At 67.0% G+C, this 24,997-nt stretch overlaps 1 protein-coding gene across 1 annotated transcript in view; it reads right to left on the bottom strand.

Annotated features, from left to right (window-relative positions):
• Positions 1 to 3,477: 3,477 nt before the first annotated feature.
• The window catches only part of LOC101522607 (mucin-6), a 33,906-nt gene continuing 12,386 nt past the window's right edge, over positions 3,478 to 24,997 (bottom strand). Inside the window, exons 29-64 of the mRNA XM_058664136.1 lie at positions 23,109 to 23,433; positions 22,620 to 22,883; positions 22,131 to 22,394; positions 21,628 to 21,905; positions 20,570 to 21,477; positions 20,335 to 20,438; positions 19,686 to 19,949; positions 19,197 to 19,460; positions 18,708 to 18,971; positions 18,219 to 18,482; positions 17,730 to 17,993; positions 17,241 to 17,504; positions 16,752 to 17,015; positions 16,263 to 16,526; positions 15,774 to 16,037; positions 15,285 to 15,548; positions 14,796 to 15,059; positions 14,307 to 14,570; positions 13,818 to 14,081; positions 13,329 to 13,592; positions 12,840 to 13,103; positions 12,381 to 12,614; positions 11,862 to 12,125; positions 11,373 to 11,636; positions 10,884 to 11,147; positions 10,395 to 10,658; positions 9,906 to 10,169; positions 9,389 to 9,680; positions 8,928 to 9,274; positions 8,439 to 8,702; positions 7,950 to 8,213; positions 7,447 to 7,724; positions 5,854 to 7,296; positions 5,161 to 5,691; positions 4,139 to 4,241; positions 3,478 to 3,774 (exon numbers count right to left, since the gene is read on the bottom strand). Coding sequence (XP_058520119.1) covers positions 3,597 to 3,774; positions 4,139 to 4,241; positions 5,161 to 5,691; positions 5,854 to 7,296; positions 7,447 to 7,724; positions 7,950 to 8,213; positions 8,439 to 8,702; positions 8,928 to 9,274; positions 9,389 to 9,680; positions 9,906 to 10,169; positions 10,395 to 10,658; positions 10,884 to 11,147; positions 11,373 to 11,636; positions 11,862 to 12,125; positions 12,381 to 12,614; positions 12,840 to 13,103; positions 13,329 to 13,592; positions 13,818 to 14,081; positions 14,307 to 14,570; positions 14,796 to 15,059; positions 15,285 to 15,548; positions 15,774 to 16,037; positions 16,263 to 16,526; positions 16,752 to 17,015; positions 17,241 to 17,504; positions 17,730 to 17,993; positions 18,219 to 18,482; positions 18,708 to 18,971; positions 19,197 to 19,460; positions 19,686 to 19,949; positions 20,335 to 20,438; positions 20,570 to 21,477; positions 21,628 to 21,905; positions 22,131 to 22,394; positions 22,620 to 22,883; positions 23,109 to 23,433 — 11,357 coding nt within the window. The 3' untranslated portion in view covers positions 3,478 to 3,596. The remainder of the gene's footprint in view (positions 3,775 to 4,138; positions 4,242 to 5,160; positions 5,692 to 5,853; positions 7,297 to 7,446; positions 7,725 to 7,949; positions 8,214 to 8,438; positions 8,703 to 8,927; positions 9,275 to 9,388; positions 9,681 to 9,905; positions 10,170 to 10,394; positions 10,659 to 10,883; positions 11,148 to 11,372; positions 11,637 to 11,861; positions 12,126 to 12,380; positions 12,615 to 12,839; positions 13,104 to 13,328; positions 13,593 to 13,817; positions 14,082 to 14,306; positions 14,571 to 14,795; positions 15,060 to 15,284; positions 15,549 to 15,773; positions 16,038 to 16,262; positions 16,527 to 16,751; positions 17,016 to 17,240; positions 17,505 to 17,729; positions 17,994 to 18,218; positions 18,483 to 18,707; positions 18,972 to 19,196; positions 19,461 to 19,685; positions 19,950 to 20,334; positions 20,439 to 20,569; positions 21,478 to 21,627; positions 21,906 to 22,130; positions 22,395 to 22,619; positions 22,884 to 23,108; positions 23,434 to 24,997) is intronic.

The raw sequence follows: 24,997 nt of genomic DNA on the forward strand, positions 1-24,997 counted from the left end.
TGTGGCAGTGTGGTGCACTGAGCTGAGTCGGTTCTGCAGGCCTAGGGGTGGAGCAGGTCTTTGGGGGTGCCCAGGCCTGGGGCAGGGTGCAGGCCCCTCTGGGCAGGTGACCAGCTCTGGTACAGGAGAGGATGTTGTGTCCACATGGGCAGTTTGAGGGTGAGGATCCCGCACGTTCCCCGCGGCTCTGCTCAGGGCCACTCCCTCAGTCACTGTTGGCAAGGCATCTGCGTGGTCAGGATGGGGGCCCTGCCTGGGGCCTGGCAGTGGGTGGGCAGGGTGGAGGAGGAGGCCCTGCTGGGGCCTGGCAGTGGGTGGGCAGGGTGGAGGAGAGGCCCTGTCTGGGGCCTGGCAGTGGGTGGGCAGGGTGGAGGAGAGGACCTGTCTGGGGCCTGGCAGTGGGTGGGCAGGGTGGAGGAGAGGCCCTGCCTGGGGCCTGGCAGTGGGTGGGCAGGGTGGAGGAGGAGGCCCTGCTGGGGCCTGGCAGTGGGTGGGCAGGGTGGAGGAGGAGGCCCTGCTGGGGCCTGGCAGTGGGTGGGCAGGGTGGAGGAGAGGCCCTGTCTGGGGCCTGGCAGTGGGTGGGCAGGGTGGAGGAGAGGCCCTGCCTGGGGCCTGGCAGTGGGTGGGCAGGGTGGAGGAGAGGCCCTGCCTGGGGCCTGGCAGTGGGTGGGCAGGGTGGAGGAGGAGGCCCTGCTGGGGCCTGGCAGTGGGTGGGCAGGGTGGAGGAGGAGGCCCTGCTGGGGCCTGGCAGTGGGTGGGCAGGGTGGAGGAGAGGCCCTGTCTGGGGCCTGGCAGTGGGTGGGCAGGGTGGAGGAGAGGCCCTGCCTGGGGCCTGGCAGTGGGTGGGCAGGGTGGAGGAGAGGCCCTGCCTGGGGCCTGGCAGTGGGTGGGCAGGGTGGAGGAGAGGCCCTGCCTGGGGCCTGGCAGTGGGTGGGCAGGGTGGAGGAGAGGCCCTGCCTGGGGCCTGGCAGTGGGTGGGCAGGGTGGAGGAGAGGCCCTGCCTGGGGCCTGGCAGTGGGTGGGCAGGGTGGAGGAGAGGCCCTGCCTGGGGCCTGGCAGTGGGTGGGCAGGGTGGAGGAGAGGCCCTGCCTGGGGCCTGGCAGTGGGTGGGCAGGGTGGAGGAGAGGCCCTGCTGGGGCCTGGCAGTGGGTGGGCAGGGTGGAGGAGGAGGCCCTGTCTGGGGCCTGGCAGTGGGTGGGCAGGGTGGAGGAGAGGCCCTGCCTGGGGCCTGGCAGTGGGTGGGCAGGGTGGAGGAGGAGGCCCTGCCTGGGGCCTGGCAGTGGGTGGGCAGGGTGGAGGAGAGGCCCTGTCTGGGGCCTGGCAGTGGGTGGGCAGGGTGGAGGAGAGGCCCTGCCTGGGGCCTGGCAGTGGGTGGGCAGGGTGGAGGAGAGGCCCTGCCTGGGGCCTGGCAGTGGGTGGGCAGGGTGGAGGAGGAGGCCCTGCTGGGGTCTGGCAGTGGGTGGGCAGGGTGGAGGAGGAGGCCCTGCTGGGGCCTGGCAGTGGGTGGGCAGGGTGGAGGAGAGGCCCTGTCTGGGGCCTGGCAGTGGGTGGGCAGGGTGGAGGAGAGGCCCTGCCTGGGGCCTGGCAGTGGGTGGGCAGGGTGGAGGAGAGGCCCTGCCTGGGGCCTGGCAGTGGGTGGGCAGGGTGGAGGAGAGGCCCTGCCTGGGGCCTGGCAGTGGGTGGGCAGGGTGGAGGAGAGGCCCTGCTGGGGCCTGGCAGTGGGTGGGCAGGGTGGAGGAGGAGGCCCTGTCTGGGGCCTGGCAGTGGGTGGGCAGGGTGGAGGAGAGGCCCTGCTGGGGTCTGGCAGTGGGTGGGCAGGGTGGAGGAGGAGGCCCTGCCTGGGGCCTGGCAGTGGGTGGGCAGGGTGGAGGAGAGGCCCTGCCTGGGGCCTGGCAGTGGGTGGGCAGGGTGGAGGAGAGGCCCTGCCTGGGGCCTGGCAGTGGGTGGGCAGGGTGGAGGAGAGGCCCTGCCTGGGGCCTGGCAGTGGGTGGGCAGGGTGGAGGAGAGGCCCTGCCTGGGGCCTGGCAGTGGGTGGGCAGGGTGGAGGAGGAGGCCCTGTCTGGGGCCTGGCAGTGGGTGGGCAGGGTGGAGGAGAGGCCCTGTCTGGGGCCTGGCAGTGGGTGGGCAGGGTGGAGGAGAGGCCCTGTCTGGGGCCTGGCAGTGGGTGGGCAGGGTGGAGGAGGAGGCCCTGCCTGGGGCCTGGCAGTGGGTGGGCAGGGTGGAGGAGAGGCCCTGCCTGGGGCCTGGCAGTGGGTGGGCAGGGTGGAGGAGAGGCCCTGCCTGGGGCCTGGCAGTGGGTGGGCAGGGTGGAGGAGAGGCCCTGCTGGGGTCTGGCAGTGGGTGGGCAGGGTGGAGGAGAGGCCCTGCTGGGGCCTGGCAGTGGGTGGGCAGGGTGGAGGAGGAGGCCCTGCCTGGGGCCTGGCAGTGGGTGGGCAGGGTGGAGGAGAGGCCCTGCCTGGGGCCTGGCAGTGGGTGGGCAGGGTGGAGGAGAGGCCCTGCCTGGGGCCTGGCAGTGGGTGGGCAGGGTGGAGGAGAGGCCCTGTCTGGGGCCTGGCAGTGGGTGGGCAGGGTGGAGGAGAGGCCCTGCCTGGGGCCTGGCAGTGGGTGGGCAGGGTGGAGGAGAGGCCCTGCCTGGGGCCTGGCAGTGGAGTACAGCAGCCTGCATTACCACATGAGTATTCCTTTGCAGACAGGTGATGTGAGGACAGCTGCCATCCACCGCTGAGTGGAGGCCCCCTAGGAGCTGCCTGGGATGTTGGGCTGCTAGTTTGCTGGGAGTGCACCCAGTCCTGCAGCTCGCACCAGCCATGGGAGACCACGTAGGAGTGGTAGCAACTGGCCCCTCCTGGCTGGCATGGCTGAGCCTTCGGGCATGTGGTCTTGGGTCCCCCTGCCCAGCACATGCTGTGTCCATGGGGCCAGGGGAGCAAGTCCTGGCCTGCGGCTTCTGATGAGGCCAGCAATGTGCTGGACAGTAGCTCGGGCCAGAGTGGGGGCTCACCGCCTGGTGGCCTTCCGCCAGAGACGGGCTAGGCCTTGCCAGTCCCAGTGATGCTGTCTGTGTGGGTTGCAGCGGGACACAAAAGGAGGTGACACAGGCGGTGCTCGCTGCCTGGTTTATTAGGATCTGCCCTTGAGCTGCCAGCCTGTGCCCTGTTCTCGGGCCTAGGGTGGCTTCATCTGCTGCCCTTGGTACCTGCCCCTCCTCGCATTGCCAGGTGCCCACGGTTGGACACATTGTGGCCAGGTGTCCCTGCTGGAGCCACCTCTGCCTGCGCCAGTGGCCTTCAGGCTGAGGGTAGACAAACTAGCTGCTGGCAGGCAGTGCCCGTGGACAGGTAGGGGAGGCGCTGGCAGGAAGTGCCCGTGGACGGGTAGGGGAGGCGCTGGCAGGAGTGCCTGTGGACGGGCAGGGGAGGCGCTGGCAGGAAGTGCCCCTGGACCCAGCTGGGGGCAGTGGGTGGCAGGTCTGTCTGCTTTGGCCTTGCTCTGCTTGCTGGGGGGTCTGTGGAGCATGGAAGTGGGGATTGGGCACCCCCGAGGCCAGCTGGGTCCCAGGGCAGGCTGTGGCCATCGCCCAGCCCCAGATCCCCCCATTAGTCTGCACAGGTCCAGGGGCTGCAGGCGCAGCTGGTGAAGACCTGCAGGGGCAGCAGGAGTGGGCTCCCTGGAGCTGCAGGGTCCGAGCAGGGCAGCTCCAGCTGCTTCTCGTAGGAGGTGACAGGGCGGCAGCAGCCGCATTGGGTCTCTACGTGCAGGCTCTCTGGATTGAAGCTGTCGGAAATCCAGATGAGCATAAGGGTCAGCTGGGCCAGGCGGCGCTCACGACTACTCTCTAGGAGGGGCGGGGGGCCTGGCAGCGGGACGCACAGCGGGGCAGGGGCCCTGGCAGCGGGACACACGGCGGGGCAGGGGCTCACCTGGCTGAGGAGGGGCAGCTGCCCTCACAGCGAGTCACACGGTGGGGAGGGGGCCCTGGCAGTGGGACACACGGCGGGACAGGGGCCCTCACAGCGGGATGCACAGCGGGGCAGGGGCCCTGGCAGGGGGACACACGGCGGGACAGGGGCCCTCACAGCGGGACGCACAGCGGGGCAGGGGCCCTCATAGTGGGACACAAGGCGAGGCGGAGGCTCACCTGGCTGAGGAAGGGCAGCTGCCCTCGCAGCGGGTCACAGTCACGTTGGCCTTGCACCCCTGGTAGGTGACCTCCTGCTGCTGCTCCTGGACATGGCACAGCCCTGGGAGACAGGGGTAGTCAAGCAGGCTGGGAGTGGCACAGGATGGACGCTGCCAACTGTGTGGTTCCGAGGCTACCCTGTGAGCCCCTCTCAGCCCCGCTTGGCACAGGAGCAGTGACTGATGGCCACAAAGAAGGGACTGGCATCCCCAAGGGACACTGTGTTCCTGGGGCTCTCTGCTCTCTAGCCATGGGAGCAGAGTGGGTCCCTGGTCTGGGCAGTGCAAGCACCAAACACACATGATAGAAGCCCAGGGCAAATGACCATGGGGGGCCAGCACAGTGGCCAGTGGGTTAATCTGCTGACAAAGTTCCAACTGGAGTCCTGGCTGCTCCCCTTCCCGTCCAGCTCCCTGCTCATGGCCTGGGAAAGAGCAGAGGACAGCCCGAGTGCTCGGGACCCTGCCCATGCTGGGGAGGCTGGGAAGCTCTGGGTCCTGGCTTCAGGCCAGCCCAACTCTGGCTGTGGTGGCCACTGGGTAGTGGACAGGCAATGTCTGCCTCCCTGTGTGACCTAGAGCTGAACCCATCACAGGGCAAGTGGGTTGAGTTCAGGACAGGTCCTGGTTGGACAGGTCATTGCCTGTGTGTTTACCACTCCCCTACCAGGCTAAGGACCCCTAGGAACCAGCCTGCCACACTTCACTCCTCCAGAATGGTGAGAGAACACGTTCAAGTCCCATCTCCTGGAGGGATGCAGGCTCAGACTGTCATGTGGTGGGGCACAGAGGAGGCCCTGCTGGATGTGCCCAGGCTGCACAGGCAATGAGCCCCAGGGAGCGGATGGAGCACAGGATGGATTTGTCTGCCGTCTGCTGGGATGCCCGCCTTGAACTCCCGGTCCATCGAGGCAGCTATGGGAAGTGGTCAGGGCAGGGGAAGGGCTGTAGGCCTGGCATGGGCACCTTCAGGGAACTTACCTGGTGAGCTGGGAGCAGACGGGACCGCGGAGGACACCAAGGGGCTACTGGTGGAAGACAGGGCAGAGCTGGTCAGCAGAAAGGACGTAGTCGACCAGCTGGCAGGAGGCTTGCTGCTGGTGAAGTTGCTAGCTGGAGAACTAGGTACGGTAGTTGTACCCAAGGAGGAGGACGTGGGGCCAGCAGTGGAGACGGGGCTAGTGAGAGAGGTCTGGCGGGAGGTGGTGGACAAGGAGGAGGCAGTGGGAGGCGTGCTGCTGGCTGATGTACGAGCAGTGGACACGAGATGCCCGGTGCTGGAGGGGGGCACAGAGGATAATGTGGAAGAGAATAGGCCAGTGGTGGACACAGGTTCAGCGGAGGAAGGGAAGGACGCGGTCGTGGTGGGCAGAACACTGGAGCTAAAGGCAGTGTAGGACACAGAGGAGGAAGGAGCAACAGGTGAAGTGCGCAGCGGGAAGGAGGAGGTGCTGGGAATTGGGGAGAGGGTAGCTGAACTGCCAGTGATTGACGGCAAGCTGGAGGGAACAGCTAAGGAGGAGGTGGAGGAGGGAGGAGAAGATGAGGAATGCTGGTGGGGGGGTAGGGAGAAGGTGAATGGGGGAAGTGGCCAGGGAGTCTCAGGAGCCTCGGAGGTGAGCCTAGGGGTGGAGGTGGGGAGAACACTACTAGCAGGGGCAGATGAAGAAGTACGCGTTGTCCAGGAGCTGGGCCAGGAATTATGAGCTTGAGAGGTGGCTCCGGCAGTGCTGACAGAGCTGTGGGGCTGGGTGGTGGGAGAGGTGGTGGCCGTGGAGAGTGGGGCCGTGTGTGTGGGGCCCGTGGGCTGGAGCGTTGTTGTGGGAGGCGTGGAGGTGGCGTGCATGGACGAGGTGATGTGTGGGTTGGTTGGGGTGGTGTCCTCGTGCGAGGTGGTGGTCACGGAGGAGGTGGAGAGTGCGGGCGAGATGGTGGGCGGTGAGGTCTCGTGGCTAGACGGGGTGGGGAGGGTGCCGGTGGTCCTGAAGGGCGTGGTGGTCGGGGGAAGGGTGGTGAGAGGCGTGGTGGTTCCCGAGGCTGTGGTCCTGGATGGGGTGGTGAAGAAGGTGTGGGGACTGCTGTGGGTAGGGGAGGTGGTGACGGTGGTGGGGGTGCCAGTGTGCGTGGTGGTGGTGGTTTCTGTGAGTGGGGCTGAGGAGGGCTGGTGGGGCGGCGTGGAGGATGGGAGTGGGGTGAGAGACACAGAGGTTCTGGCAGTGCTGACAGAGCTGTGGGGCTGGGTGGTGGGAGAGGTGATGGCCGTGGAGAGCGGGGCCGTGTGTGTGGGGCCCGTGGGCTGGAGCGTTGTTGTGGGAGGCGTGGAGGTGGCGTGCATGGACGAGGTGATGTGTGGGTTGGTTGGGGTGGTGTCCTCGTGCGAGGTGGTGGTCACGGAGGAGGTGGAGAGTGCGGGCGAGATGGTGGGCGGTGAGGTCTCGTGGCTAGACGGGGTGGGGAGGGTGCCGGTGGTCCTGAAGGGCGTGGTGGTCGGGGGAAGGGTGGTGAGAGGCGTGGTGGTTCCCGAGGCTGTGGTCCTGGATGGGGTGGTGAAGAAGGTGTGGGGACTGCTGTGGGTAGGGGAGGTGGTGACGGTGGTGGGGGTGCCAGTGTGCGTGGTGGTGGTGGTTTCTGTGAGTGGGGCTGAGGAGGGCTGGTGGGGCGGCGTGGAGGATGGGAGTGGGGTGAGAGACACAGAGGTTCTGGCAGTGCTGACAGAGCTGTGGGGCTGGGTGGTGGGAGAGGTGGTGGCCGTGGAGAGCGGGGCCGTGTGTGTGGGGCCCGTGGGCTGGAGCGTTGTTGTGGGAGGCGTGGAGGTGGCGTGCATGGACGAGGTGATGTGTGGGTTGGTTGGGGTGGTGTCCTCGTGCGAGGTGGTCGTCACGGAGGAGGTGGAGAGTGCGGGCGAGATGGTGGGCGGTGAGGTCTCGTGGCTAGACGGGGTGGGGAGGGTGCCGGTGGTCCTGAAGGGCGTGGTGGTCGGGGGAAGGGTGGTGAGAGGCGTGGTGGTTCCCGAGGCTGTGGTCCTGGATGGGGTGGTGAAGAAGGTGTGGGGACTGCTGTGGGTAGGGGAGGTGGTGACGGTGGTGGGGGTGCCAGTGTGCGTGGTGGTGGTGGTTTCTGTGAGTGGGGCTGAGGAGGGCTGGTGGGGCGGCGTGGAGGATGGGAGTGGGGTGAGAGACACAGAGGTTCTGGCAGTGCTGACAGAGCTGTGGGGCTGGGTGGTGGGAGAGGTGGTGGCCGTGGAGAGCGGGGCCGTGTGTGTGGGGCCCGTGGGCTGGAGCGTTGTTGTGGGAGGCGTGGAGGTGGCGTGCATGGACGAGGTGATGTGTGGGTTGGTTGGGGTGGTGTCCTCGTGCGAGGTGGTGGTCACGGAGGAGGTGGAGAGTGCGGGCGAGATGGTGGGCGGTGAGGTCTCGTGGCTAGACGGGGTGGGGAGGGTGCCGGTGGTCCTGAAGGGCGTGGTGGTCGGGGGAAGGGTGGTGAGAGGCGTGGTGGTTCCCGAGGCTGTGGTCCTGGATGGGGTGGTGAAGAAGGTGTGGGGACTGCTGTGGGTAGGGGAGGTGGTGACGGTGGTGGGGGTGCCAGTGTGCGTGGTGGTGGTGGTTTCTGTGAGTGGGGCTGAGGAGGGCTGGTGGGGCGGCGTGGAGGATGGGAGTGGGGTGAGAGACACAGAGGTTCTGGCAGTGCTGACAGAGCTGTGGGGCTGGGTGGTGGGAGAGGTGGTGGCCGTGGAGAGCGGGGCCGTGTGTGTGGGGCCCGTGGGCTGGAGCGTTGTTGTGGGAGGCGTGGAGGTGGCGTGCATGGACGAGGTGATGTGTGGGTTGGTTGGGGTGGTGTCCTCGTGCGAGGTGGTGGTCACGGAGGAGGTGGAGAGTGCGGGCGAGATGGTGGGCGGTGAGGTCTCGTGGCTAGACGGGGTGGGGAGGGTGCCGGTGGTCCTGAAGGGCGTGGTGGTCGGGGGAAGGGTGGTGAGAGGCGTGGTGGTTCCCGAGGCTGTGGTCCTGGATGGGGTGGTGAAGAAGGTGTGGGGACTGCTGTGGGTAGGGGAGGTGGTGACGGTGGTGGGGGTGCCAGTGTGCGTGGTGGTGGTGGTTTCTGTGAGTGGGGCTGAGGAGGGCTGGTGGGGCGGCGTGGAGGATGGGAGTGGGGTGAGAGACACAGAGGTTCTGGCAGTGCTGACAGAGCTGTGGGGCTGGGTGGTGGGAGAGGTGGTGGCCGTGGAGAGCGGGGCCGTGTGTGTGGGGCCCGTGGGCTGGAGCGTTGTTGTGGGAGGCGTGGAGGTGGCGTGCATGGACGAGGTGATGTGTGGGTTGGTTGGGGTGGTGTCCTCGTGCGAGGTGGTCGTCACGGAGGAGGTGGAGAGTGCGGGCGAGATGGTGGGCGGTGAGGTCTCGTGGCTAGACGGGGTGGGGAGGGTGCCGGTGGTCCTGAAGGGCGTGGTGGTCGGGGGAAGGGTGGTGAGAGGCGTGGTGGTTCCCGAGGCTGTGGTCCTGGATGGGGTGGTGAAGAAGGTGTGGGGACTGCTGTGGGTAGGGGAGGTGGTGACGGTGGTGGGGGTGCCAGTGTGCGTGGTGGTGGTGGTTTCTGTGAGTGGGGCTGAGGAGGGCTGGTGGGGCGGCGTGGAGGATGGGAGTGGGGTGAGAGACACAGAGGTTCTGGCAGTGCTGACAGAGCTGTGGGGCTGGGTGGTGGGAGAGGTGGTGGCCGTGGAGAGCGGGGCCGTGTGTGTGGGGCCCGTGGGCTGGAGCGTTGTTGTGGGAGGCGTGGAGGTGGCGTGCATGGACGAGGTGATGTGTGGGTTGGTTGGGGTGGTGTCCTCATGCGAGGTGGTCGTCACGGAGGAGGTGGAGAGTGCGGGCGAGATGGTGGGCGGTGAGGTCTCGTGGCTAGACGGGGTGGGGAGGGTGCCGGTGGTCCTGAAGGGCGTGGTGGTCGGGGGAAGGGTGGTGAGAGGCGTGGTGGTTCCCGAGGCTGTGGTCCTGGATGGGGTGGTGAAGAAGGTGTGGGGACTGCTGTGGGTAGGGGAGGTGGTGACGGTGGTGGGGGTGCCAGTGTGCGTGGTGGTGGTGGTTTCTGTGAGTGGGGCTGAGGAGGGCTGGTGGGGCGGCGTGGAGGATAGGAGTGGGGTGAGAGACACAGAGGTTCTGGCAGTGCTGACAGAGCTGTGGGGCTGGGTGGTGGGAGAGGTGGTGGCCGTGGAGAGCGGGGCCGTGTGTGTGGGGCCCGTGGGCTGGAGCGTTGTTGTGGGAGGCGTGGAGGTGGCGTGCATGGACGAGGTGATGTGTGGGTTGGTTGGGGTGGTGTCCTCGTGCGAGGTGGTCGTCACGGAGGAGGTGGAGAGTGCGGGCGAGATGGTGGGCGGTGAGGTCTCGTGGCTAGACGGGGTGGGGAGGGTGCCGGTGGTCCTGAAGGGCGTGGTGGTCGGGGGAAGGGTGGTGAGAGGCGTGGTGGTTCCCGAGGCTGTGGTCCTGGATGGGGTGGTGAAGAAGGTGTGGGGACTGCTGTGGGTAGGGGAGGTGGTGACGGTGGTGGGGGTGCCAGTGTGCGTGGTGGTGGTGGTTTCTGTGAGTGGGGCTGAGGAGGGCTGGTGGGGCGGCGTGGAGGATGGGAGTGGGGTGAGAGACACAGAGGTTCTGGCAGTGCTGACAGAGCTGTGGGGCTGGGTGGTGGGAGAGGTGGTGGCCGTGGAGAGCGGGGCCGTGTGTGTGGGGCCCGTGGGCTGGAGCGTTGTTGTGGGAGGCGTGGAGGTGGCGTGCATGGACGAGGTGATGTGTGGGTTGGTTGGGGTGGTGTCCTCGTGCGAGGTGGTCGTCACGGAGGAGGTGGAGAGTGCGGGCGAGATGGTGGGCGGTGAGGTCTCGTGGCTAGACGGGGTGGGGAGGGTGCCGGTGGTCCTGAAGGGCGTGGTGGTCGGGGGAAGGGTGGTGAGAGGCGTGGTGGTTCCCGAGGCTGTGGTCCTGGATGGGGTGGTGAAGAAGGTGTGGGGACTGCTGTGGGTAGGGGAGGTGGTGACGGTGGTGGGGGTGCCAGTGTGCGTGGTGGTGGTGGTTTCTGTGAGTGGGGCTGAGGAGGGCTGGTGGGGCGGCGTGGAGGATGGGAGTGGGGTGAGAGACACAGAGGTTCTGGCAGTGCTGACAGAGCTGTGGGGCTGGGTGGTGGGAGAGGTGGTGGCCGTGGAGAGCGGGGCCGTGTGTGTGGGGCCCGTGGGCTGGAGCGTTGTTGTGGGAGGCGTGGAGGTGGCGTGCATGGACGAGGTGATGTGTGGGTTGGTTGGGGTGGTGTCCTCGTGCGAGGTGGTCGTCACGGAGGAGGTGGAGAGTGCGGGCGAGATGGTGGGCGGTGAGGTCTCGTGGCTAGACGGGGTGGGGAGGGTGCCGGTGGTCCTGAAGGGCGTGGTGGTCGGGGGAAGGGTGGTGAGAGGCGTGGTGGTTCCCGAGGCTGTGGTCCTGGATGGGGTGGTGAAGAAGGTGTGGGGACTGCTGTGGGTAGGGGAGGTGGTGACGGTGGTGGGGGTGCCAGTGTGCGTGGTGGTGGTGGTTTCTGTGAGTGGGGCTGAGGAGGGCTGGTGGGGCGGCGTGGAGGATGGGAGTGGGGTGAGAGACACAGAGGTTCTGGCAGTGCTGACAGAGCTGTGGGGCTGGGTGGTGGGAGAGGTGGTGGCCGTGGAGAGCGGGGCCGTGTGTGTGGGGCCCGTGGGCTGGAGCGTTGTTGTGGGAGGCGTGGAGGTGGCGTGCATGGACGAGGTGATGTGTGGGTTGGTTGGGGTGGTGTCCTCGTGCGAGGTGGTCGTCACGGAGGAGGTGGAGAGTGCGGGCGAGATGGTGGGCGGTGAGGTCTCGTGGCTAGACGGGGTGGGGAGGGTGCCGGTGGTCCTGAAGGGCGTGGTGGTCGGGGGAAGGGTGGTGAGAGGCGTGGTGGTTCCCGAGGCTGTGGTCCTGGATGGGGTGGTGAAGAAGGTGTGGGGACTGCTGTGGGTAGGGGAGGTGGTGACGGTGGTGGGGGTGCCAGTGTGCGTGGTGGTGGTGGTTTCTGTGAGTGGGGCTGAGGAGGGCTGGTGGGGCGGCGTGGAGGATGGGAGTGGGGTGAGAGACACAGAGGTTCTGGCAGTGCTGACAGAGCTGTGGGGCTGGGTGGTGGGAGAGGTGGTGGCCGTGGAGAGCGGGGCCGTGTGTGTGGGGCCCGTGGGCTGGAGCGTTGTTGTGGGAGGCGTGGAGGTGGCGTGCATGGACGAGGTGATGTGTGGGTTGGTTGGGGTGGTGTCCTCGTGCGAGGTGGTCGTCACGGAGGAGGTGGAGAGTGCGGGCGAGATGGTGGGCGGTGAGGTCTCGTGGCTAGACGGGGTGGGGAGGGTGCCGGTGGTCCTGAAGGGCGTGGTGGTCGGGGGAAGGGTGGTGAGAGGCGTGGTGGTTCCCGAGGCTGTGGTCCTGGATGGGGTGGTGAAGAAGGTGTGGGGACTGCTGTGGGTAGGGGAGGTGGTGACGGTGGTGGGGGTGCCAGTGTGCGTGGTGGTGGTGGTTTCTGTGAGTGGGGCTGAGGAGGGCTGGTGGGGCGGCGTGGAGGATGGGAGTGGGGTGAGAGACACAGAGGTTCTGGCAGTGCTGACAGAGCTGTGGGGCTGGGTGGTGGGAGAGGTGGTGGCCGTGGAGAGCGGGGCCGTGTGTGTGGGGCCCGTGGGCTGGAGCGTTGTTGTGGGAGGCGTGGAGGTGGCGTGCATGGACGAGGTGATGTGTGGGTTGGTTGGGGTGGTGTCCTCGTGCGAGGTGGTGGTCACGGAGGAGGTGGAGAGTGCGGGCGAGATGGTGGGCGGTGAGGTCTCGTGGCTAGACGGGGTGGGGAGGGTGCCGGTGGTCCTGAAGGGCGTGGTGGTCGGGGGAAGGGTGGTGAGAGGCGTGGTGGTTCCCGAGGCTGTGGTCCTGGATGGGGTGGTGAAGAAGGTGTGGGGACTGCTGTGGGTAGGGGAGGTGGTGACGGTGGTGGGGGTGCCAGTGTGCGTGGTGGTGGTGGTTTCTGTGAGTGGGGCTGAGGAGGGCTGGTGGGGCGGCGTGGAGGATGGGAGTGGGGTGAGAGACACAGAGGTTCTGGCAGTGCTGACAGAGCTGTGGGGCTGGGTGGTGGGAGAGGTGGTGGCCGTGGAGAGCGGGGCCGTGTGTGTGGGGCCCGTGGGCTGGAGCGTTGTTGTGGGAGGCGTGGAGGTGGCATGCATGGACGAGGTGATGTGTGGGTTGGTTGGGGTGGTGTCCTCGTGCGAGGTGGTCGTCACGGAGGAGGTGGAGAGTGCGGGCGAGATGGTGGGCGGTGAGGTCTCGTGGCTAGACGGGGTGGGGAGGGTGCCGGTGGTCCTGAAGGGCGTGGTGGTCGGGGGAAGGGTGGTGAGAGGCGTGGTGGTTCCCGAGGCTGTGGTCCTGGATGGGGTGGTGAAGAAGGTGTGGGGACTGCTGTGGGTAGGGGAGGTGGTGACGGTGGTGGGGGTGCCAGTGTGCGTGGTGGTGGTGGTTTCTGTGAGTGGGGCTGAGGAGGGCTGGTGGGGCGGCGTGGAGGATGGGAGTGGGGTGAGAGACACAGAGGTTCTGGCAGTGCTGACAGAGCTGTGGGGCTGGGTGGTGGGAGAGGTGGTGGCCGTGGAGAGCGGGGCCGTGTGTGTGGGGCCCGTGGGCTGGAGCGTTGTTGTGGGAGGCGTGGAGGTGGCGTGCATGGACGAGGTGATGTGTGGGTTGGTTGGGGTGGTGTCCTCGTGCGAGGTGGTCGTCACGGAGGAGGTGGAGAGTGCGGGCGAGATGGTGGGCGGTGAGGTCTCGTGGCTAGACGGGGTGGGGAGGGTGCCGGTGGTCCTGAAGGGCGTGGTGGTCGGGGGAAGGGTGGTGAGAGGCGTGGTGGTTCCCGAGGCTGTGGTCCTGGATGGGGTGGTGAAGAAGGTGTGGGGACTGCTGTGGGTAGGGGAGGTGGTGACGGTGGTGGGGGTGCCAGTGTGCGTGGTGGTGGTGGTTTCTGTGAGTGGGGCTGAGGAGGGCTGGTGGGGCGGCGTGGAGGATGGGAGTGGGGTGAGAGACACAGAGGTTCTGGCAGTGCTGACAGAGCTGTGGGGCTGGGTGGTGGGAGAGGTGGTGGCCGTGGAGAGCGGGGCCGTGTGTGTGGGGCCCGTGGGCTGGAGCGTTGTTGTGGGAGGCGTGGAGGTGGCGTGCATGGACGAGGTGATGTGTGGGTTGGTTGGGGTGGTGTCCTCGTGCGAGGTGGTCGTCACGGAGGAGGTGGAGAGTGCGGGTGAGATGGTGGGCGGTGAGGTCTCGTGGCTAGACGGGGTGGGGAGGGTGCCGGTGGTCCTGAAGGGCGTGGTGGTCGGGGGAAGGGTGGTGAGAGGCGTGGTGGTTCCCGAGGCTGTGGTCCTGGATGGGGTGGTGAAGAAGGTGTGGGGACTGCTGTGGGTAGGGGAGGTGGTGACGGTGGTGGGGGTGCCAGTGTGCGTGGTGGTGGTGGTTTCTGTGAGTGGGGCTGAGGAGGGCTGGTGGGGCGGCGTGGAGGATGGGAGTGGGGTGAGAGACACAGAGGTTCTGGCAGTGCTGACAGAGCTGTGGGGCTGGGTGGTGGGAGAGGTGGTGGCCGTGGAGAGCGGGGCCGTGTGTGTGGGGCCCGTGGGCTGGAGCGTTGTTGTGGGAGGCGTGGAGGTGGCGTGCATGGACGAGGTGATGTGTGGGTTGGTTGGGGTGGTGTCCTCGTGCGAGGTGGTCGTCACGGAGGAGGTGGAGAGTGCGGGCGAGATGGTGGGCGGTGAGGTCTCGTGGCTAGACGGGGTGGGGAGGGTGCCGGTGGTCCTGAAGGGCGTGGTGGTCGGGGGAAGGGTGGTGAGAGGCGTGGTGGTTCCCGAGGCTGTGGTCCTGGATGGGGTGGTGAAGAAGGTGTGGGGACTGCTGTGGGTAGGGGAGGTGGTGACGGTGGTGGGGGTGCCAGTGTGCGTGGTGGTGGTGGTTTCTGTGAGTGGGGCTGAGGAGGGCTGGTGGGGCGGCGTGGAGGATGGGAGTGGGGTGAGAGACACAGAGGTTCTGGCAGTGCTGACAGAGCTGTGGGGCTGGGTGGTGGGAGAGGTGGTGGCCGTGGAGAGCGGGGCCGTGTGTGTGGGGCCCGTGGGCTGGAGCGTTGTTGTGGGAGGCGTGGAGGTGGCGTGCATGGACGAGGTGATGTGTGGGTTGGTTGGGGTGGTGTCCTCGTGCGAGGTGGTCGTCACGGAGGAGGTGGAGAGTGCGGGCGAGATGGTGGGCGGTGAGGTCTCGTGGCTAGACGGGGTGGGGAGGGTGCCGGTGGTCCTGAAGGGCGTGGTGGTCGGGGGAAGGGTGGTGAGAGGCGTGGTGGTTCCCGAGGCTGTGGTCCTGGATGGGGTGGTGAAGAAGGTGTGGGGACTGCTGTGGGTAGGGGAGGTGGTGACGGTGGTGGGGGTGCCAGTGTGCGTGGTGGTGGTGGTTTCTGTGAGTGGGGCTGAGGAGGGCTGGTGGGGCGGCGTGGAGGATGGGAGTGGGGTGAGAGACACAGAGGTTCTGGCAGTGCTGACAGAGCTGTGGGGCTGGGTGGTGGGAGAGGTGGTGGCCGTGGAGAGCGGGGCCATGTGTGTGGGGCCCGTGGGCTGGAGCGTTGTTGTGGGAGGCGTGGAGGTGGCGTGCATGGACGAGGTGATGTGTGGGTTGGTTGGGGTGGTGTCCTCGTGCGAGGTGGTGGTCACGGAGGAGGTGGAGAGTGCGGGCGAGATGGTGGGCGGTGAGGTCTCGTGGCTAGACGGGGTGGGGAGGGTGCCGGTGGTCCTGAAGGGCGTGGTGGTCGGGGGAAGGGTGGTGAGAGGCGTGGTGGTTCCCGAGGCTGTGGTCCTGGATGGGGTGGTGAAGAAGGTGTGGGGACTGCTGTGGGTAGGGGAGGTGGTGACGGTGGTGGGGGTGCCAGTGTGCGTGGTGGTGGTGGTTTCTGTGAGTGGGGCTGAGGAGGGCTGGTGGGGCGGCGTGGAGGATGGGAGTGGGGTGAGAGACACAGAGGTTCTGGCAGTGCTGACAGAGCTGTGGGGCTGGGTGGTGGGAGAGGTGGTGGCCGTGGAGAGCGGGGCCGTGTGTGTGGGGCCCGTGGGCTGGAGCGTTGTTGTGGGAGGCGTGGAGGTGGCGTGCATGGACGAGGTGATGTGTGGGTTGGTTGGGGTGGTGTCCTCGTGCGAGGTGGTCGTCACGGAGGAGGTGGAGAGTGCGGGCGAGATGGTGGGCGGTGAGGTCTCGTGGCTAGACGGGGTGGGGAGGGTGCCGGTGGTCCTGAAGGGCGTGGTGGTCGGGGGAAGGGTGGTGAGAGGCGTGGTGGTTCCCGAGGCTGTGGTCCTGGATGGGGTGGTGAAGAAGGTGTGGGGACTGCTGTGGGTAGGGGAGGTGGTGACGGTGGTGGGGGTGCCAGTGTGCGTGGTGGTGGTGGTTTCTGTGAGTGGGGCTGAGGAGGGCTGGTGGGGCGGCGTGGAGGATGGGAGTGGGGTGAGAGACACAGAGGTTCTGGCAGTGCTGACAGAGCTGTGGGGCTGGGTGGTGGGAGAGGTGGTGGCCGTGGAGAGCGGGGCCGTGTGTGTGGGGCCCGTGGGCTGGAGCGTTGTTGTGGGAGGCGTGGAGGTGGCGTGCATGGACGAGGTGATGTGTGGGTTGGTTGGGGTGGTGTCCTCGTGCGAGGTGGTCGTCACGGAGGAGGTGGAGAGTGCGGGCGAGATGGTGGGCGGTGAGGTCTCGTGGCTAGACGGGGTGGGGAGGGTGCCGGTGGTCCTGAAGGGCGTGGTGGTCGGGGGAAGGGTGGTGAGAGGCGTGGTGGTTCCCGAGGCTGTGGTCCTGGATGGGGTGGTGAAGAAGGTGTGGGGACTGCTGTGGGTAGGGGAGGTGGTGACGGTGGTGGGGGTGCCAGTGTGCGTGGTGGTGGTGGTTTCTGTGAGTGGGGCTGAGGAGGGCTGGTGGGGCGGCGTGGAGGATGGGAGTGGGGTGAGAGACACAGAGGTTCTGGCAGTGCTGACAGAGCTGTGGGGCTGGGTGGTGGGAGAGGTGGTGGCCGTGGAGAGCGGGGCCGTGTGTGTGGGGCCCGTGGGCTGGAGCGTTGTTGTGGGAGGCGTGGAGGTGGCGTGCATGGACGAGGTGATGTGTGGGTTGGTTGGGGTGGTGTCCTCGTGCGAGGTGGTGGTCACGGAGGAGGTGGAGAGTGCGGGCGAGATGGTGGGCGGTGAGGTCTCGTGGCTAGACGGGGTGGGGAGGGTGCCGGTGGTCCTGAAGGGCGTGGTGGTCGGGGGAAGGGTGGTGAGAGGCGTGGTGGTTCCCGAGGCTGTGGTCCTGGATGGGGTGGTGAAGAAGGTGTGGGGACTGCTGTGGGTAGGGGAGGTGGTGACGGTGGTGGGGGTGCCAGTGTGCGTGGTGGTGGTGGTTTCTGTGAGTGGGGCTGAGGAGGGCTGGTGGGGCGGCGTGGAGGATGGGAGTGGGGTGAGAGACACAGAGGTTCTGGCAGTGCTGACAGAGCTGTGGGGCTGGGTGGTGGGAGAGGTGGTGGCCGTGGAGAGCGGGGCCGTGTGTGTGGGGCCCGTGGGCTGGAGCGTTGTTGTGGGAGGCGTGGAGGTGGCGTGCATGGACGAGGTGATGTGTGGGTTGGTTGGGGTGGTGTCCTCGTGCGAGGTGGTGGTCACGGAGGAGGTGGAGAGTGCGGGCGAGATGGTGGGCGGTGAGGTCTCGTGGCTAGACGGGGTGGGGAGGGTGCCGGTGGTCCTGAAGGGCGTGGTGGTCGGGGGAAGGGTGGTGAGAGGCGTGGTGGTTCCCGAGGCTGTGGTCCTGGATGGGGTGGTGAAGAAGGTGTGGGGACTGCTGTGGGTAGGGGAGGTGGTGACGGTGGTGGGGGTGCCAGTGTGCGTGGTGGTGGTGGTTTCTGTGAGTGGGGCTGAGGAGGGCTGGTGGGGCGGCGTGGAGGATGGGAGTGGGGTGAGAGACACAGAGGTTCTGGCAGTGCTGACAGAGCTGTGGGGCTGGGTGGTGGGAGAGGTGGTGGCCGTGGAGAGCGGGGCCGTGTGTGTGGGGCCCGTGGGCTGGAGCGTTGTTGTGGGAGGCGTGGAGGTGGCGTGCATGGACGAGGTGATGTGTGGGTTGGTTGGGGTGGTGTCCTCGTGCGAGGTGGTGGTCACGGAGGAGGTGGAGAGTGCGGGCGAGATGGTGGGCGGTGAGGTCTCGTGGCTAGACGGGGTGGGGAGGGTGCCGGTGGTCCTGAAGGGCGTGGTGGTCGGGGGAAGGGTGGTGAGAGGCGTGGTGGTTCCCGAGGCTGTGGTCCTGGATGGGGTGGTGAAGAAGGTGTGGGGACTGCTGTGGGTAGGGGAGGTGGTGACGGTGGTGGGGGTGCCAGTGTGCGTGGTGGTGGTGGTTTCTGTGAGTGGGGCTGAGGAGGGCTGGTGGGGCGGCGTGGAGGATGGGAGTGGGGTGAGAGACACAGAGGTTCTGGCAGTGCTGACAGAGCTGTGGGGCTGGGTGGTGGGAGAGGTGGTGGCCGTGGAGAGCGGGGCCGTGTGTGTGGGGCCCGTGGGCTGGAGCGTTGTTGTGGGAGGCGTGGAGGTGGCGTGCATGGACGAGGTGATGTGTGGGTTGGTTGGGGTGGTGTCCTCGTGCGAGGTGGTGGTCACGGAGGAGGTGGAGAGTGCGGGCGAGATGGTGGGCGGTGAGGTCTCGTGGCTAGACGGGGTGGGGAGGGTGCCGGTGGTCCTGAAGGGCGTGGTGGTCGGGGGAAGGGTGGTGAGAGGCGTGGTGGTTCCCGAGGCTGTGGTCCTGGATGGGGTGGTGAAGAAGGTGTGGGGACTGCTGTGGGTAGGGGAGGTGGTGACGGTGGTGGGGGTGCCAGTGTGCGTGGTGGTGGTGGTTTCTGTGAGTGGGGCTGAGGAGGGCTGGTGGGGCGGCGTGGAGGATGGGAGTGGGGTGAGAGACACAGAGGTTCTGGCAGTGCTGACAGAGCTGTGGGGCTGGGTGGTGGGAGAGGTGGTGGCCGTGGAGAGCGGGGCCGTGTGTGTGGGGCCCGTGGGCTGGAGCGTTGTTGTGGGAGGCGTGGAGGTGGCGTGCATGGACGAGGTGATGTGTGGGTTGGTTGGGGTGGTGTCCTCGTGCGAGGTGGTCGTCACGGAGGAGGTGGAGAGTGCGGGCGAGATGGTGGGCGGTGAGGTCTCGTGGCTAGACGGGGTGGGGAGGGTGCCGGTGGTCCTGAAGGGCGTGGTGGTCGGGGGAAGGGTGGTGAGAGGCGTGGTGGTTCCCGAGGCTGTGGTCCTGGATGGGGTGGTGAAGAAGGTGTGGGGACTGCTGTGGGTAGGGGAGGTGGTGACGGTGGTGGGGGTGCCAGTGTGCGTGGTGGTGGTGGTTTCTGTGAGTGGGGCTGAGGAGGGCTGGTGGGGCGGCGTGGAGGATGGGAGTGGGGTGAGAGACACAGAGGTTCTGGCAGTGCTGACAGAGCTGTGGGGCTGGGTGGTGGGAGAGGTGGTGGCCGTGGAGAGCGGGGCCGTGTGTGTGGGGCCCGTGGGCTGGAGCGTTGTTGTGGGAGGCGTGGAGGTGGCGTGCATGGACGAGGTGATGTGTGGGTTGGTTGGGGTGGTGTCCTCGTGCGAGGTGGTCGTCACGGAGGAGGTGGAGAGTGCGGGCGAGATGGTGGGCGGTGAGGTCTCGTGGCTAGACGGGGTGGGGAGGGTGCCGGTGGTCCTGAAGGGCGTGGTGGTCGGGGGAAGGGTGGTGAGAGGCGTGGTGGTTCCCGAGGCTGTGGTCCTGGATGGGGTGGTGAAGAAGGTGTGGGGACTGCTGTGGGTAGGGGAGGTGGTGACGGTGGTGGGGGTGCCAGTGTGCGTGGTGGTGGTGGTTTCTGTGAGTGGGGCTGAGGAGGGCTGGTGGGGCGGCGTGGAGGATGGGAGTGGGGTGAGAGACACAGAGGTTCTGGCAGTGCTGACAGAGCTGTGGGGCTGGGTGGTGGGAGAGGTGGTGGCCGTGGAGAGCGGGGCCGTGTGTGTGGGGCCCGTGGGCTGGAGCGTTGTTGTGGGAGGCGTGGAGGTGGCGTGCATGGACGAGGTGATGTGTGGGTTGGTTGGGGTGGTGTCCTCGTGCGAGGTGGTCGTCACGGAGGAGGTGGAGAGTGCGGGCGAGATGGTGGGCGGTGAGGTCTCGTGGCTAGACGGGGTGGGGAGGGTGCCGGTGGTCCTGAAGGGCGTGGTGGTCGGGGGAAGGGTGGTGAGAGGCGTGGTGGTTCCCGAGGCTGTGGTCCTGGATGGGGTGGTGAAGAAGGTGTGGGGACTGCTGTGGGTAGGGGAGGTGGTGACGGTGGTGGGGGTGCCAGTGTGCGTGGTGGTGGTGGTTTCTGTGAGTGGGGCTGAGGAGGGCTGGTGGGGCGGCGTGGAGGATGGGAGTGGGGTGAGAGACACAGAGGTTCTGGCAGTGCTGACAGAGCTGTGGGGCTGGGTGGTGGGAGAGGTGGTGGCCGTGGAGAGCGGGGCCGTGTGTGTGGGGCCCGTGGGCTGGAGCGTTGTTGTGGGAGGCGTGGAGGTGGCGTGCATGGACGAGGTGATGTGTGGGTTGGTTGGGGTGGTGTCCTCGTGCGAGGTGGTGGTCACGGAGGAGGTGGAGAGTGCGGGCGAGATGGTGGGCGGTGAGGTCTCGTGGCTAGACGGGGTGGGGAGGGTGCCGGTGGTCCTGAAGGGCGTGGTGGTCGGGGGAAGGGTGGTGAGAGGCGTGGTGGTTCCCGAGGCTGTGGTCCTGGATGGGGTGGTGAAGAAGGTGTGGGGACTGCTGTGGGTAGGGGAGGTGGTGACGGTGGTGGGGGTGCCAGTGTGCGTGGTGGTGGTGGTTTCTGTGAGTGGGGCTGAGGAGGGCTGGTGGGGCGGCGTGGAGGATGGGAGTGGGGTGAGAGACACAGAGGTTCTGGCAGTGCTGACAGAGCTGTGGGGCTGGGTGGTGGGAGAGGTGGTGGCCGTGGAGAGCGGGGCCGTGTGTGTGGGGCCCGTGGGCTGGAGCGTTGTTGTGGGAGGCGTGGAGGTGGCGTGCATGGACGAGGTGATGTGTGGGTTGGTTGGGGTGGTGTCCTCGTGCGAGGTGGTGGTCACGGAGGAGGTGGAGAGTGCGGGCGAGATGGTGGGCGGTGAGGTCTCGTGGCTAGACGGGGTGGGGAGGGTGCCGGTGGTCCTGAAGGGCGTGGTGGTCGGGGGAAGGGTGGTGAGAGGCGTGGTGGTTCCCGAGGCTGTGGTCCTGGATGGGGTGGTGAAGAAGGTGTGGGGACTGCTGTGGGTAGGGGAGGTGGTGACGGTGGTGGGGGTGCCAGTGTGCGTGGTGGTGGTGGTTTCTGTGAGTGGGGCTGAGGAGGGCTGGTGGGGCGGCGTGGAGGATGGGAGTGGGGTGAGAGACACAGAGGTTCTGGCAGTGCTGACAGAGCTGTGGGGCTGGGTGGTGGGAGAGGTGGTGGCCGTGGAGAGCGGGGCCGTGTGTGTGGGGCCCGTGGGCTGGAGCGTTGTTGTGGGAGGCGTGGAGGTGGCGTGCATGGACGAGGTGATGTGTGGGTTGGTTGGGGTGGTGTCCTCGTGCGAGGTGGTGGTCACGGAGGAGGTGGAGAGTGCGGGCGAGATGGTGGGCGGTGAGGTCTCGTGGCTAGACGGGGTGGGGAGGGTGCCGGTGGTCCTGAAGGGCGTGGTGGTCGGGGGAAGGGTGGTGAGAGGCGTGGTGGTTCCCGAGGCTGTGGTCCTGGATGGGGTGGTGAAGAAGGTGTGGGGACTGCTGTGGGTAGGGGAGGTGGTGACGGTGGTGGGGGTGCCAGTGTGCGTGGTGGTGGTGGTTTCTGTGAGTGGGGCTGAGGAGGGCTGGTGGGGCGGCGTGGAGGATGGGAGTGGGGTGAGAGACACAGAGGTTCTGGCAGTGCTGACAGAGCTGTGGGGCTGGGTGGTGGGAGAGGTGGTGGCCGTGGAGAGCGGGGCCGTGTGTGTGGGGCCCGTGGGCTGGAGCGTTGTTGTGGGAGGCGTGGAGGTGGCGTGCATGGACGAGGTGATGTGTGGGTTGGTTGGGGTGGTGTCCTCGTGCGAGGTGGTCGTCACGGAGGAGGTGGAGAGTGCGGGCGAGATGGTGGGCGGTGAGGTCTCGTGGCTAGACGGGGTGGGGAGGGTGCCGGTGGTCCTGAAGGGCGTGGTGGTCGGGGGAAGGGTGGTGAGAGGCGTGGTGGTTCCCGAGGCTGTGGTCCTGGATGGGGTGGTGAAGAAGGTGTGGGGACTGCTGTGGGTAGGGGAGGTGGTGACGGTGGTGGGGGTGCCAGTGTGCGTGGTGGTGGTGGTTTCTGTGAGTGGGGCTGAGGAGGGCTGGTGGGGCGGCGTGGAGGATGGGAGTGGGGTGAGAGACACAGAGGTTCTGGCAGTGCTGACAGAGCTGTGGGGCTGGGTGGTGGGAGAGGTGGTGGCCGTGGAGAGCGGGGCCGTGTGTGTGGGGCCCGTGGGCTGGAGCGTTGTTGTGGGAGGCGTGGAGGTGGCGTGCATGGACGAGGTGATGTGTGGGTTGGTTGGGGTGGTGTCCTCGTGCGAGGTGGTGGTCACGGAGGAGGTGGAGAGTGCGGGCGAGATGGTGGGCGGTGAGGTCTCGTGGCTAGACGGGGTGGGGAGGGTGCCGGTGGTCCTGAAGGGCGTGGTGGTCGGGGGAAGGGTGGTGAGAGGCGTGGTGGTTCCCGAGGCTGTGGTCCTGGATGGGGTGGTGAAGAAGGTGTGGGGACTGCTGTGGGTAGGGGAGGTGGTGACGGTGGTGGGGGTGCCAGTGTGCGTGGTGGTGGTGGTTTCTGTGAGTGGGGCTGAGGAGGGCTGGTGGGGCGGCGTGGAGGATGGGAGTGGGGTGAGAGACACAGAGGTTCTGGCAGTGCTGACAGAGCTGTGGGGCTGGGTGGTGGGAGAGGTGGTGGCCGTGGAGAGCGGGGCCGTGTGTGTGGGGCCCGTGGGCTGGAGCGTTGTTGTGGGAGGCGTGGAGGTGGCGTGCATGGACGAGGTGATGTGTGGGTTGGTTGGGGTGGTGTCCTCGTGCGAGGTGGTGGTCACGGAGGAGGTGGAGAGTGCGGGCGAGATGGTGGGCGGTGAGGTCTCGTGGCTAGACGGGGTGGGGAGGGTGCCGGTGGTCCTGAAGGGCGTGGTGGTCGGGGGAAGGGTGGTGAGAGGCGTGGTGGTTCCCGAGGCTGTGGTCCTGGATGGGGTGGTGAAGAAGGTGTGGGGACTGCTGTGGGTAGGGGAGGTGGTGACGGTGGTGGGGGTGCCAGTGTGCGTGGTGGTGGTGGTTTCTGTGAGTGGGGCTGAGGAGGGCTGGTGGGGCGGCGTGGAGGATGGGAGTGGGGTGAGAGACACAGAGGTTCTGGCAGTGCTGACAGAGCTGTGGGGCTGGGTGGTGGGAGAGGTGGTGGCCGTGGAGAGCGGGGCCGTGTGTGTGGGGCCCGTGGGCTGGAGCGTTGTTGTGGGAGGCGTGGAGGTGGCGTGCATGGACGAGGTGATGTGTGGGTTGGTTGGGGTGGTGTCCTCGTGCGAGGTGGTGGTCACGGAGGAGGTGGAGAGTGCGGGCGAGATGGTGGGCGGTGAGGTCTCGTGGCTAGACGGGGTGGGGAGGGTGCCGGTGGTCCTGAAGGGCGTGGTGGTCGGGGGAAGGGTGGTGAGAGGCGTGGTGGTTCCCGAGGCTGTGGTCCTGGATGGGGTGGTGAAGAAGGTGTGGGGACTGCTGTGGGTAGGGGAGGTGGTGACGGTGGTGGGGGTGCCAGTGTGCGTGGTGGTGGTGGTTTCTGTGAGTGGGGCTGAGGAGGGCTGGTGGGGCGGCGTGGAGGATGGGAGTGGGGTGAGAGACACAGAGGTTCTGGCAGTGCTGACAGAGCTGTGGGGCTGGGTGGTGGGAGAGGTGGTGGCCGTGGAGAGCGGGGCCGTGTGTGTGGGGCCCGTGGGCTGGAGCGTTGTTGTGGGAGGCGTGGAGGTGGCGTGCATGGACGAGGTGATGTGTGGGTTGGTTGGGGTGGTGTCCTCGTGCGAGGTGGTGGTCACGGAGGAGGTGGAGAGTGCGGGCGAGATGGTGGGCGGTGAGGTCTCGTGGCTAGACGGGGTGGGGAGGGTGCCGGTGGTCCTGAAGGGCGTGGTGGTCGGGGGAAGGGTGGTGAGAGGCGTGGTGGTTCCCGAGGCTGTGGTCCTGGATGGGGTGGTGAAGAAGGTGTGGGGACTGCTGTGGGTAGGGGAGGTGGTGACGGTGGTGGGGGTGCCAGTGTGCGTGGTGGTGGTGGTTTCTGTGAGTGGGGCTGAGGAGGGCTGGTGGGGCGGCGTGGAGGATGGGAGTGGGGTGAGAGACACAGAGGTTCTGGCAGTGCTGACAGAGCTGTGGGGCTGGGTGGTGGGAGAGGTGGTGGCCGTGGAGAGCGGGGCCGTGTGTGTGGGGCCCGTGGGCTGGAGCGTTGTTGTGGGAGGCCTATTGGCCGTGGAGCCCTTTGGTGTTGGCAGTGTTTTTTGCGTCTCTGTTTCCTCTGTGCCTGCTGTGTTTATGTTGTTTGTTGTCTGTGTATTTGTTAGTGTTGTTCCTGTGTTTCTTGTTGTGATTGTGACCTGCCCTGTTGCGTGTGTCATTTTTGTGCTGCTCATCAGGGATGTTGTGTGTTCCCAGGTCGTTGTTCGTTGGCTTTCTGTGGGTTCTCGCGTCTCATGTGTGTTCGTTGGTGCTGTGGATCCACATGAATTTTGTTACCCTTCGTACCCCTGCCCCGTGATTTTCACCCTCCCCCGCCGTGTGCTCTCACTCTTGCCCCTCTGTGCTTGCCACCCTCCTTGCTTTGAGCTGTGCCACTGCCCCTTCACTGTGTTGTGCCTCCTTCCCCTGCCGTGTGCTCTGCCACCCTCACTACCCTGTGCTGTGCCTCCTTTCTGTTTTCTTGGAGAATCTTTTCCCTCCCCTGCCCACCCCTCGTTCCTTCTCTCTCATTTCCTGCTGTCTGTCCACTTCTGTGTGGTTCTCTCTGCCCTCTGCCTCTTTGTGCTTCCACTCGGGGCTGTGCACCTGTGCCCCATGGTCCCCTGCTGTACCCACAGCCTCTTCCGGCCCTGTTCAGATGGTTTCTGCCTTCCCTGCCCTGTGTGTATCTGCTGGTAGCCGCAGGGCCATGTGCTGGTCCCTGGTAGTTTGTGGCTGGGCCTGCTGTGCCAGCTCACTGCAGCTCACCTCGGGTTGGGCTGGTCTCCGTTGTGTGCAGCGTGTGCCGGGCTGTGGTGCTGGTGCCTGGTCTCGGGGATGATGCCAGGGTCCTGCTTGTGGCCTGCGTCTCTGTGTGCCCTGGCGTGCCTGTGAGGGACAACATCGTTGTGGGCTGTGGGTGCTGGCTACACCTGCATGAGGGCACCCAGCCCCGCTGCAGTCACACCCTCTGCCTGCTGGTCTGCATGGTTCTAGTTGGGGCCAGTGCATGTTGCCTAGCCGCCTGGCCGTCATGTCGTCCCTCTGGCTCCCCAGGCTGCAGCAGGTGCAGTGACTGAGAGCTGTCTGGGCTGCCTTGCCAACCCAGACTGTGTCCCCTCACAGGTCCCTGGGCCCTGTAGCAGGCCCAGCAGCAAGGGGCCTGTGTGTCCCTTAGGGAGGGCCCTAGGCAGTGTATGCCGGTCTCCCAGAAGGTTTCAAGGTCAAGTCCCTGGAACTGGCTTGCCTGGGGACCCTGCCTCTCAGCTGTCACCCAGCTTGGCACCTCCTGAGGAGACACTGGCTTGGCCCAAGGGCTGGAGGCTGTCCCCGGCCCTGTTGAGGACGTGGCCAAGGCTATGGTGTGAAGGCTGCGTATGGGGTGCAGAGGGTGAGCAGGGGTGAGTGTG

Source organism: Ochotona princeps, chromosome 4 (genome assembly GCF_030435755.1).
Source record: "Ochotona princeps isolate mOchPri1 chromosome 4, mOchPri1.hap1, whole genome shotgun sequence".
Taxonomy (NCBI): domain Eukaryota; kingdom Metazoa; phylum Chordata; class Mammalia; order Lagomorpha; family Ochotonidae; genus Ochotona; species Ochotona princeps.